Genomic DNA, 10958 nt, shown 5'->3' with positions numbered 1-10958 from the left:
GTAGAAAAGACAAGCATCTGCAGGCCAAAGCCAGGGTCTGCCAAGCCCTGCTGTTCCAACCTGTAACCAACCTGGTGGGGGAGGGATGTCTCTAAGGAGACACGGTGCCCCTCCCTTTATCTATTTGAACACTGAGCCCCAAGAAATTGGAATCTCCCCAGAGACTGGGGTGTGTGCACACGTACGGGGTGTCTGTGAGGTCAGGCCCACTTGGGAAGACTGAGGAGTGGGACTTTCCCACTTGGCTGAGCTCTGTCCACCCAGCTCTTTCCGTCCCCCCAGCCTGGTGGTGTAAAGTCCCCAACCCTGGGGGTGGCGGCGGCAGCTGTGAGTGAGCCCGCAGGACTGGAGGCAGCTGGGAAGCTGCGGCCGCTGTGCCCTACAGCCTCGCCGGGACCAGCCCTGCCTTACAGGGCACCAGACCAAGAAAGACAGACAGACTGACAGACCCAGAGAGACAAACACAGAAGAGGCCAAGAAAGAGTTGGCGCAGGGAGACACAGGCAGAGCTCCGAGAAACAGACCGGCAGCCCGAGAGAAGGCGTCTGTGTGGCGTGGCAGTCCCCCGCAGGCCCTGGGGGCTCCTCGCAGGCTATGGGCCGAGCTTTGGGTGTGCCAGCCTCTCCTGTCGCCAGCCAGGAGAGGGAAAAGGCTGAAGCCTTGTCTCCCGGGGAAGAGATCTCACACAGTTCTGACAGCTTGTCAGACCGCTTCTCAGGGCAAGTCTGGAGCTGAGGTGGCCATGGGCTGGACCACATCTGAACAGAGCTGCCCTGTTACACCTCACTTCTCTCTGTTTAATAGAAGTTGGGGGTCACTGGAACCCTTTTCTTCGTTCCTCTTCCCTGCCTGCCCACATTTACCAGGTCTCTCTCTTCTTCACGGCTACGGTCTGTTTAATTGGCCCAATGAAGGCAGATGGCAGAAGTTAACTTGTTAGGACTACCAGGGCCCAGGCTCTGTCTACAACAGTTCCAGCAACAGGGCGATTAGACAGGCCTCTGTTTATTCATCTGCTGAATGGACGCAGTAACATCCATTTCCCAAGGGTTGCCTCTGTCCCTGTGAACAAGGGAATGAAATGAGGTTCCCCAGCACATGGCCGCTTTTCTAAAAAGATGGCACTGGGCCTCGATCCCTCGCTTCCCTTCCAGGCCATGGGAAGATCACGATGCCTAGGACAATGCCCCTTGGGAGTTAGTGGAGGGGTGGGCAGGGCGAGCAGCCTCCACTAACCGTAATCTGGGAAAGATGGAGAAAGATGGAGGGGACTGGGAAGTAAAGTGCTGTGGGGGTCGGGAGCAGCAGCTCATTCTTTCCAGGTGGGAGCTGGTGGGCAGGAGGGGAGGGTGGGCTTGAGCAGACACTGAATATCATCCTCTACAGGGTAGTGTCAGCAAAAACACAAGCCATAGTTCCCCCTGGAGTTTGCAAGTCCGCGGGTAGGACATTTCCATCAGTCTCCAGAGCCGGCCCAGGTTGCCCGGGACTCAGCTCTACCTTTGACACATCAGCACCGTGAGGGGTCTTACGGGCCACCGGCTCCCAACTCCCAACATTAGTTTAACGGCGGTTGCTTCTTACTGCTAGGAAAGTCCACCTCTGTACCATCCCGTTGCATAGCAGTCCGGCCTGAATCATTGGCTTCAGCAGAGGAAAGGCTTGGCTCATTGGATCCAGTACTCTGGATCCAGAAGCCTGGGACCTGGGGGGGTCACAGACACGAACCTGGAATCCAGGACAATGTCTTTCTCTTTGGGGGACAGCCCTGGGGAGTAGAGGGGACCGAGCAGGGTTGACAGCTCTTCTGTGAGGAGACAGGGAGCAGGGCAGGGCCTCCAGCTCAGTGCCTGTCACCAAGCTGCTATGGGACAGCAAATCAGTACAGCTGGTTCAGTGAGCAGATTCTCCCCCAGCCTGGCTCTCCTGGCTCACAAAGGCTTTGCCTCTGACTTTGATGCCTTTAGGCTCCCAGGAGCTCCCAGCCAAGACAGAGTGGGGACCACAGATTCCTATCACGTCCCTGTCATGTCTGTGTCCTCAGTAAACAGCAGCTACCTGCAACTTCTCCCGAATTCTCTGCCTGCCTCGTGGTGTCCAGGTCAGGTGGGATAGCAGCGGCTAAAGATGGGTGAACTCTTGCCTGTTTCCAGTTCCCTGAGAAATTTGGAGGCCAGAAGGCTATGGCCTCAGAACAGATCTGCGGTTCCCGGCTCAGATGTGAGCACAGAGCTGGGCCGTGAGGTGGCTCGGCAGCTGTTGGTCTCTGACTTCTGTGCAGGCACGCACACACCCACGCACCCTAAAGATAGAGGAAATGGGGAGGGGCCGGGGAGTGCTTCAGCAGCCCCAGGTGAGATGCCTCCCAGCCTGAGGACCTGAGGTGCACTCCAGGAGGAAGGGGAGAACCAACTCCTGCACGCTGTCTTCCGGCTGCCACGTGAGCCCTGTGGCATGTGCATCTACACACACACACACACATACACACACACACACACACTCACGCGCGCGCGCGCGCGCGCGCGCGCGCACACACACACACACACACACACACGCACATGCGCACGCGCACACACGTGCGCGCGCACATGCACACACACACTCACACTCACGCACACGCACACACACACACGCAATGCACACTCACACTCATGCACACACACATACACACACACACACGCACATGCACACACACACTCACACTCACGCACACGCACATACACACACGCACATGCACACATGCACACACACTCACACTCACACACATACACACACACACTCATGCGCACACACACACACACACACACACACACACACACACACGCACACACGACATTTTTAAATGGAAACCGACACTTAGTTGGAGAGCTTAGCTGACCTGCCCGGGGCCCAGAGCTGACTTCACTACCCCAGCAGCGGCAGATGTGGAAGGGTCAAGGATGGCAGCAGTGTGCTTCTTGTAGAATTCTTCCACCTCCCCACTTTTCTGTTGCATTTTAGATTTTTAAAGGTGCTTGAAATCTGCCTGTTCTTTTTAGGACATAATAATTTTAAAAAAAAAAGAAAAAAAGACTCTCCATATTTCAAACTCACTGGGTATTTTTTCACACGTGTGGAAGATTGTATCCAAATGGCTTAAATGTAGAAAAAAATGCATAATTTGAAAATAGTGAAAAAAATGGTGAAGTAGGTAAAGTGGACCTTGTAGATGAACAATGAATTTTTAAAACTTAGGAGGGAGATGGAGACTGGAGAGATGGCTAAGTGGCTAAGAGCATTGGTTACTGGCACAGAGGACCTGGGTTTGGTTCTCAGCCCCCACGGGGTGACTCACAACAGTCCGTAACGCCAGTTCCAGGTGATCCAATGCCTCCTCTGGCTGCTGTGAGCACCAGGCCCACATGTGGTGCACACACATGCATGCAGGCAAGACATTCACACCTATAAGTTAACGTGTGTGTGTGTGTGTGTGTGTGTGTGTGTGTGTGTGTGTGTGTTGCAGTGGCACCTATGGAGGTCAGAGGACAGCTTGTGAAAGTCAGTTTTCTCTTGTCAACACTCAGTTTCTGGGAGTGGACTCGGGTTGGTCATCAGGCCTGGTGACAAGCACCTTCTTCTCTCTGGGTGCCATCTCACTAGCCTGAACTCAGTGTTCGATGTCCACAAAGTGATTCAGTGACCCTGCGTGACCCAGGTGATCGAGAGAGGAAAGCGAAGGACTTCAGGCCAGAGACACACAGTAGCAGAGGGGAGAAGGAGAAGCAAATTGAGGTGACAGGTGAGCTGGCTGAGGTTGCTCTAGCTTATGGGGGGGGGGGAGGAATTCCCCAAAGAACAGTCATAGCTACACACATGCTCGATGTTCCAGCTGAGACTGGAGGATGATCCTGTGGTACGAGAGAGCTGTGATACCCCGGAGCCGGCTGCTGAGAGGAGTTGTGTTTGTTCTGTCCTTACAGAGATGGTGCTGGCAGCTGGAGTTGGGCTGGGACCTGGGCGACCTCAGTGAACAGAGCTGCCCACAGGCCCCCATGGGCCTGATGTTCTGACCCCCCCACACACACACACCATGAATAGACAGGGGTAACGTCTGTTTGTGATGATCTCATCCGTCGGCCATACTGACCAGATCGCAGCAATCAGACCAGGCATGCTGGAATAGCCAGGCGCAACCGGATGCCACTGTGTGTGCTCCTTTGCCCTCTGCCACAGCTGATTGGTCCAGAGGAAGAAACCAACTGAAGACTGAAGCTAGCCCAGTCAGCTTCCTTTGCTGGCCTGGGGTAGGATGCTCAGAGCTGGGCATCCATCGTCAACTCAGTCTGAGAGCTAGCAGGGCTTGTAGCTGGAGCCGGGCTGCCCTGGCCACCTTTGTAGTGTGGCTAGAATGGTTCCAACCCTCCACTCCGTCTCCAGACCACAGTCAAACTGGATGAGAAGGGGCTCCAGGCCCAGTTCATGGCAGGACCCGCCCAGGCAGCCAGCGCTGGAATGACGTGGCCATAAACCATGCTGTGGACCACAGACCCAGTGCCATCCCCATGGGTTTCCTTTCCGCTTCTTAATCCTTCTCCTCAGACTCAGTAACAAAAAGCAGATCTCTGTTGGGGCCAGCCATGCACAATGGGCTGGAAGAATGCAAGCCTGGGATTTACCACATCAAAATCCTGCCGGTCTCTCACTTTTCCTTTCTCTTTGCTGTCCACTGTTAGCTGGACAGCTTTCCTCCCCCATGGCCTGGCTCACTCATCCTCCTTGGACCCTGCATCCAGCCTGGCTCCAGACTCTTATTTTGGAACTTGGACCACATCTTGGCTGTGTTCCTACCAACGTCCTGGGGCCTCCAAGGCAAGACATACAAGGGTCTGTGGTTAGCAGCTCTCCAGCCTCATGGTTTGGCTCCTTCCTGCTTGCTTTCCAAAGCCAGGCTTCAGCAGGAGCAGCTTCTGTTGGTAGGAGAAACAGGGCTGATCTGGGTTCAAATCCTGGCACTGCCAGTCTATAGCACTCGCTCCACGCTCTGCGTGGCTCACCCTTGACTCAGGATGTGAGGAGGATCCTGACACGTCAGTGGTACCTGACGGATGGTTTGCTTTAACATCAGTGTGAGCTGCTTGTTCAGGAGTCTTGCAGAACAGGGAGCTGCACCAAGGTGTCCGCGTAGTTTTCCCTTGTTCCGGGTAGACTCTTGGAACCCTCATGTGCCTCTGTACTCATTTTCACACACACACACACACACACACACACACACACACACACGCATGCACGCACGCGCACACACACACACACACACACACACACACACACACACACACGCTGATGCCCAGTGTGTCCTTGGCTTGTCCTTTTCTTCTGCCCCTCATGGAAGCTTGGGACTTAGAGATGGCCTGACCCACTAACTCATGGTTCTCAAGATTGTCCCAGGTTCCTCAGGGAAGGTGACACAGCACAGTAGGACTCTTGGGTCCCTGTGTGTCTCCACCTTATGATGTTCAGAATCACTGAACTCTGCTGATTTGTCTTCTGGGTTAGGATTCTACGGGTCCATTCTCATTTCCACTTAGAAAAAAAAGGGGGGGGGCAAAATTCTTGATGTCCTTCATATGAGCCATCTGTCAGAGGTAGAGACCTAGCACTGGAGAAGTGACTGTCAGGTCACCTGGGTGGTGGCCTCAGGACTTGTGGCATGCTCTTGTCTGAACAGGGTGGGGAGATGGTAAAAGTCCAGGACAGACACCTATTTCCTTGGAAACCAGGGAAGGCCCACCATTTATCCATTCCAGCATCCCATAGTAGTAGGATTGACTCCGATGTTCCTCAAAGGTGTGGATCTGGGGTTCATGATGTCAGTGCCAGGTGTCCCTGAGCTTAAAAGGGCTTGGACTTCCTCAGTGTAGCAGTTCGTGGAGGTGGAGAGAAGGGGGGCAGTGTGTGCTTTGGGGACAGCTAGTCAGGTCCAAATCTTTAAACCCATCCCACCCAGGCAGTGTTTCAGTTAATGTCTCCAGAATGTTCTTGTGAGTGTCAGCATCCCGCTTCAGGGTAAACGGGATGTTGCTGATAATCTCTTTTCTTTCTTTCTTTTTTATGTTTCAGGAGTGACCTGCCACAGGCTAGACCACGGACACTGCTGTGGGTCTCTTCCCAGTTGGGCCTGAGGAGAAAGACAGTCATCCTCATTCCCTGTCTTCTCCAAGATGCTGCCAGATACTCAGCCCACTTAACTGGCTCTCAGGGTCACCCAGGACCAGGGCAAGGGCAGCCTGCCTCCCTCTCGGTCTCCTGCCGTCCTCCAGCCGTCCAGGGTTACTTCAGATTTTGCCTTCTGACTGGCGGGGCAGACTATTGCCAAAGATTCTACAGAGATTGTCCGAGGAAAGTACAGGATGAAGCCCCGACAGCGCTAACCACACCATTGCTGCCCGACCAAGTCCACCTCAAGCCAAAGACGGATCAGCACTTCTGCCAGGAACTCATGCAAGGAGCGGACATTCGGTGACCTTCAGAAGCACGTAACCCTCTGGGCCAGTGCTCTGTCTGTGCTGGACCCCGAGCTGGCTGGGTGCATGACAGGCTTTCTAGGGCTGTGCCGGGCAGGCTGTGGAAGGTGGGGTCTGAGATCCTTGTCTCTTCCCGTTAGCCATCCAGGCCTCTGACGCCATGCCTGATACTCTTTGGGTCCCGGCTCCTTCTTGGACTCCAGGCCTCCTGAGCAGGGAGGAAAGGGGTCCAGTGAAGAAGCAGTATTGTCCATACCCCACCCAGGACATGCCCCGAGACAGCCTGTCCGAGGGTCTTTGCTCCCAGAGCCCACCCCGCCAGGTGCTCACCCGCGGCCGGGCTCAGGCTAGCCCACAAGACAGCAGTCACCCTGCTGTAGGTCAGCTACCTTTGGACTTAGGGAGGAAGGGACCAGGGGAATGGGCCAGTGTGTGGGGGAGGGGGCACGTTCAAAGCCAACGCCTGCTCCATGTGCTACAGAGGCCAAAGCTGTTCACATCTGTGTGCAACCATCTGCTTCAAATTGAAGTAAAAGCTGCAACTAAAAAAAAAAAAAAAAAAAAAGCACTGGTGTGTGTTGAGTGAACTCTGGTGGTGAGCAGGACATTGGGCAGTGATTAGCTGGGGCCTGGGAAGGAGGGGTGGGGAATCCTTCAGAGTCAGTGAGGGACCCCCAGCAGGGCCTTACGCTAGGCTATGCTCAGCAGGGCTGGCCAGGTCACGTGAGACGCCTTCTTCATCCTCCACTCAGCCCCCACCACGAGTTTTGTGAGACCCGGATTACTATTAATGTCATTTTCCAAATGAGGAAAGCAAGGCCCCAGGAGACAGGGCCAGTCATCAGCAGAGACAGTCCTTGAATCGGGATGGCCTGGCTCCAAGCTCTGTGCTCTCGAGTCTTTTCCAGGCCAGCACAACACTTTTGGGTGGCCTTGTCCCTGTCCTTTGTGGGTCATTTTAGGATAGAGACAGGACGGGGAAGAGGATACACTAAGGAGAAGGTAAGGGTTGTCGGGTGTTAGGGACTGGATGCGGGGACTGTAGTATGCCTGACACAGTTTCCTCCTCAGTTTCACTCTGTGCCACACTCACCTCCATGTCCAGGGACCAGACAGTGACAGCCATGGCGAGAACCTCGCTGGTTGCTGAAAGAGAACACAGCCCAAGCACTTGCCTGTGGCCTTGGGCAGGGACAGGGTACAACTGCTTAGGTTGGGACAGGCCTACCGGGCTTGGAGAGATGACTCTGTGGTGAAGAGCACTTGATCTTGCAGAGGACCCAGGTTAGGCTCCCTGTGCCCACCCCGGGCAGCTCACAGCAGCCTGTAACTCCCACTCTGGGGCATCTGAGGTCTCAGTAGGCACCATGCTCACATGCAAATACCCACACATAGACACATCATGAGAAAGAAAATAATCTTTAAAAGGAGAAGAAACCAGAGAGCAGGCACACTGTAGACTCTTCCAACATCTCTGACATCTGTAGCCTCTACCCAGTTTATTACAACCCGCATCCTGGCTGGGGTGCCGAGTCCCATCCCAAGACCATTGGTCCTTGTTCAAGTCCCTGTTTCCTTTTCTGTGGTTTCCCACGGAACAAGGTTCTTTCCTGGAGCCCTGTGGAGAGTTCCTTTCAGTTCTAACTCTGAGCACCGTCTACTGCCGGGCCTCCGGCTCCCCTGGGAATTCTAGTTCTCTTGAGCCAGACCCTGGGGCCGATGGAGACATCGGACTCATCCAGCAGCAATGACCTGGGTGCACGCCCTTCTATCCTGGGACACAATTTTCCTTTCACATACAAATAAAAACATCACCCCACCCTGTGTCCCAGGGAAGCAGGCACAGCCCACTGACATCCCAGATCCCTGACAATTCTCAGGGGACTAACATCCCAAGGTCTCTCAGCCTTTGGTCTCTTGGGTCAGCTCCCTGTGGCCCTTGCTTCAGCTACCTCTCCTGGCCAATTCCTTCTCTACCCCGTGTCCCTGAAACAGAGCCCATACAAGGCAGGAGCATGAAGAGCTGTTCATTTTTGCTGTTTGTGATAAAGTTTACAACATTTACAAATCACAAGGAGCAGGGCATTGCCTTGACTTCCCCATTTATGGAGCTCTTCTTCTCGTATTTCTAGTAGTTGTAATTCCCCCTGACGCTGCATTTCTGGGCTGTGACTCACTCTAAGGTTGTCCTGCAGCTGCGGCTGAAAGCTGGTCTTTTTATTCTAATGTCCCAGACTCAAAACCACAGAACTATAATGATGTTTGGTGACCAGTGGATGGGCCATGAGGCAGGAGGGTAGCTAGCATGGCTAGTCCCCCTGCCTCAGCTGAGTGAGGACCTTGGTCTTGTCTCCAGGAGGATTGAGGACCCCCTGGACCGGCCACATTCCCACTCCCAGGTACCCTGTGCTTGTTCAGATGCAGCAGATGGGCCACAGAGGGAAAGAAGGGACAGAGCAAGGATGCCTTCGCCCCAACATGCAAGAGCAGTCAAGCCTATGCCCTAAGCCATCTTGAAAGTCATCTGGCCCACAGACAGCATGCTTTCATCCTCTGGGATTGCCTTTCCATCTTACACCAGAAGTTCCCAGAAAACTCCCCTCTTACATACACACACAGGCATGTAATATGCACCACATACACTTTGTGTGTGTGTGTGTGTGTGTACGTGTGCCTGAGTATGTGTGTGTGCCTGTGTGTATATGTATGGGTGCATGTTTGTATGTGTACACAGTATATGTGTACAAGTCTGTGCAGGTATGTGGGGAGGCCAGAGGAGAGTGTTGCATGTTCTCCTACATCTATCTCTATATCTATCTATATCTATATCTATATCTATATCTATATCTATATCTATATCTATATCTATATCTCTATATATCCCCTGTGTCACTGTCCACCTTGTTTCTTTGATGCAGGGTCCCCCACTGAACCTGGAACTTTCATCCCCAATGTCTTCCTGTCTCTGCTCCACTCAGTGCTGGGGTTCAAGGCAGGCCAGTTCATGCCCAGAATTTTATGTGGGTGCTGGGGTCCAAACTCCAGTCCTTGTGTTTACAGAACAACCCTTCCTAACCACTAAGCTATCTTTCCACTCCCACACGAAAATTTTTTTATTTAAAGAAATAATACAGAACTACAGGTCTGGGAGTGAGCTCAGTTGGTGGAGCTTTTGTTTAGCATGCGTGAAACCTGGGGTTCGACCCCCAGCACCATGTAACACTGGTGAAGCAGCCCCTGCTTATAATCCCAGCCCTCCAGAGGAGAAGTAAGAGCATCAGAAGTTCAAGGTCATCCTGGGCTGTGTCAGAGACAAGCCTGGACCACTTGAGATGTACACGAGATGCATCCAGTCCTCAGGTGGAGATATCTCCATGCTTCCTTTTGAACACTTGGAATAATTGGTCCTTATTTAAAAAAAAAAAAAAAAGAGCCTGGGCTTCACAAAGTGCCTGTTCCAGGTGTGAGAAAATGCTTAGGAAGCCAGAGACAGTAATTCGTCTAAGATGACTTAGATGAGGCCTTTTAAAACTATGGGGCTCAATGATCAAATCCACTGGGGTCACAGTACAGTGCACCCCCTTCATAAAGGCTCTGAAAAGTGGAGACCTTTAGACTTTGTGAACTGAGTGGTTCTCAAGCTTGTTTAAGCGGATATTCTTTCCACAAACAAATTCTCTTGTGAGGCCGGGGATTCTGCTCAGGGGTAGAGCGCTTGCCTGGTACCCATGTCTTCAGAGCTGAGGATGCCACTCGGGTAGAGTCCTTGCCTGGTACCCATGTCTTCAGGGCTGAGGATGCCGCTCAGCGGTAGAGTCTTTGCCTGGTACCCATGTCTTCAGGTCCCACAGGACTGGTTCTGCTGGTTCTGGCAACCTCAGCCCTGGTGTGATCCTTCAGGGTTACCTTCCTTGGCTTGGGGGACAAGACCCAGGAGCCAAAGTTGGTCAGGAGATGGCAGCCCCTCCCCCCCCCCCATGAAGCTTCATGGGTTCCAGTACGACAGCTGTCTTGATGAGTGTCTTTGTTTGCACCTCTCCCGTGAATTCCTTCGTGGAAGCAGACACGAAGACTAATGGCTTAAGAGTCCTTGGCAGACACCATGGCCCTCTGGCAAGTGAGAAGACACCCAGAACAGCCTCCAGTGACATGAGACCAACCAAGAGTCTCCGGGGAACCCAAGGGCCTGGCTTCAACCTCATGGTGACCTTCTTGAGCACAAGCAGACAGTGGCCTTATGACTTCTGGGGTCCCCACCAGCTAATGACGTCTCATCCATGTCTTGAAATGTCTTTCTTGTTTTGGACTCAGATGGAAACTCCCCACACAACTGCTAACCGATGGAGTCTGAGGGCCACCTGTTCTCATTAGGCAACCCCTGACACTCTGCTCCCAGGAGACGAGCATGCATGAGAGAGAGGGAGGGAGAAGGAGAGAGAGGGAGAAGGAGAGAGAGAG

The 10958-nt window shown here is 53.4% G+C and overlaps 1 protein-coding gene across 1 annotated transcript in view; it reads left to right on the top strand.

Annotated features, from left to right (window-relative positions):
• Window positions 1–7068, top strand: part of Atoh8 (atonal bHLH transcription factor 8) — a 31580-nt gene extending 24512 nt beyond the window's left edge. Inside the window, exon 3 of the mRNA XM_016009272.3 lies at window positions 6097–7068. Coding sequence (XP_015864758.1) covers window positions 6097–6102 — 6 coding nt within the window. The 3' untranslated portion in view covers window positions 6103–7068. The remainder of the gene's footprint in view (window positions 1–6096) is intronic.
• Window positions 7069–10958: the final 3890 nt, after the last annotated feature.

The sequence above is a fragment of the Peromyscus maniculatus genome, chromosome 3 (genome assembly GCF_049852395.1).
Source record: "Peromyscus maniculatus bairdii isolate BWxNUB_F1_BW_parent chromosome 3, HU_Pman_BW_mat_3.1, whole genome shotgun sequence".
NCBI classification, from domain to species: Eukaryota; Metazoa; Chordata; class Mammalia; order Rodentia; family Cricetidae; genus Peromyscus; species Peromyscus maniculatus.
The sequence above is the reverse complement of the archived record's forward strand: the minus strand, read 5'-3'. Positions and strand labels throughout refer to the sequence as shown.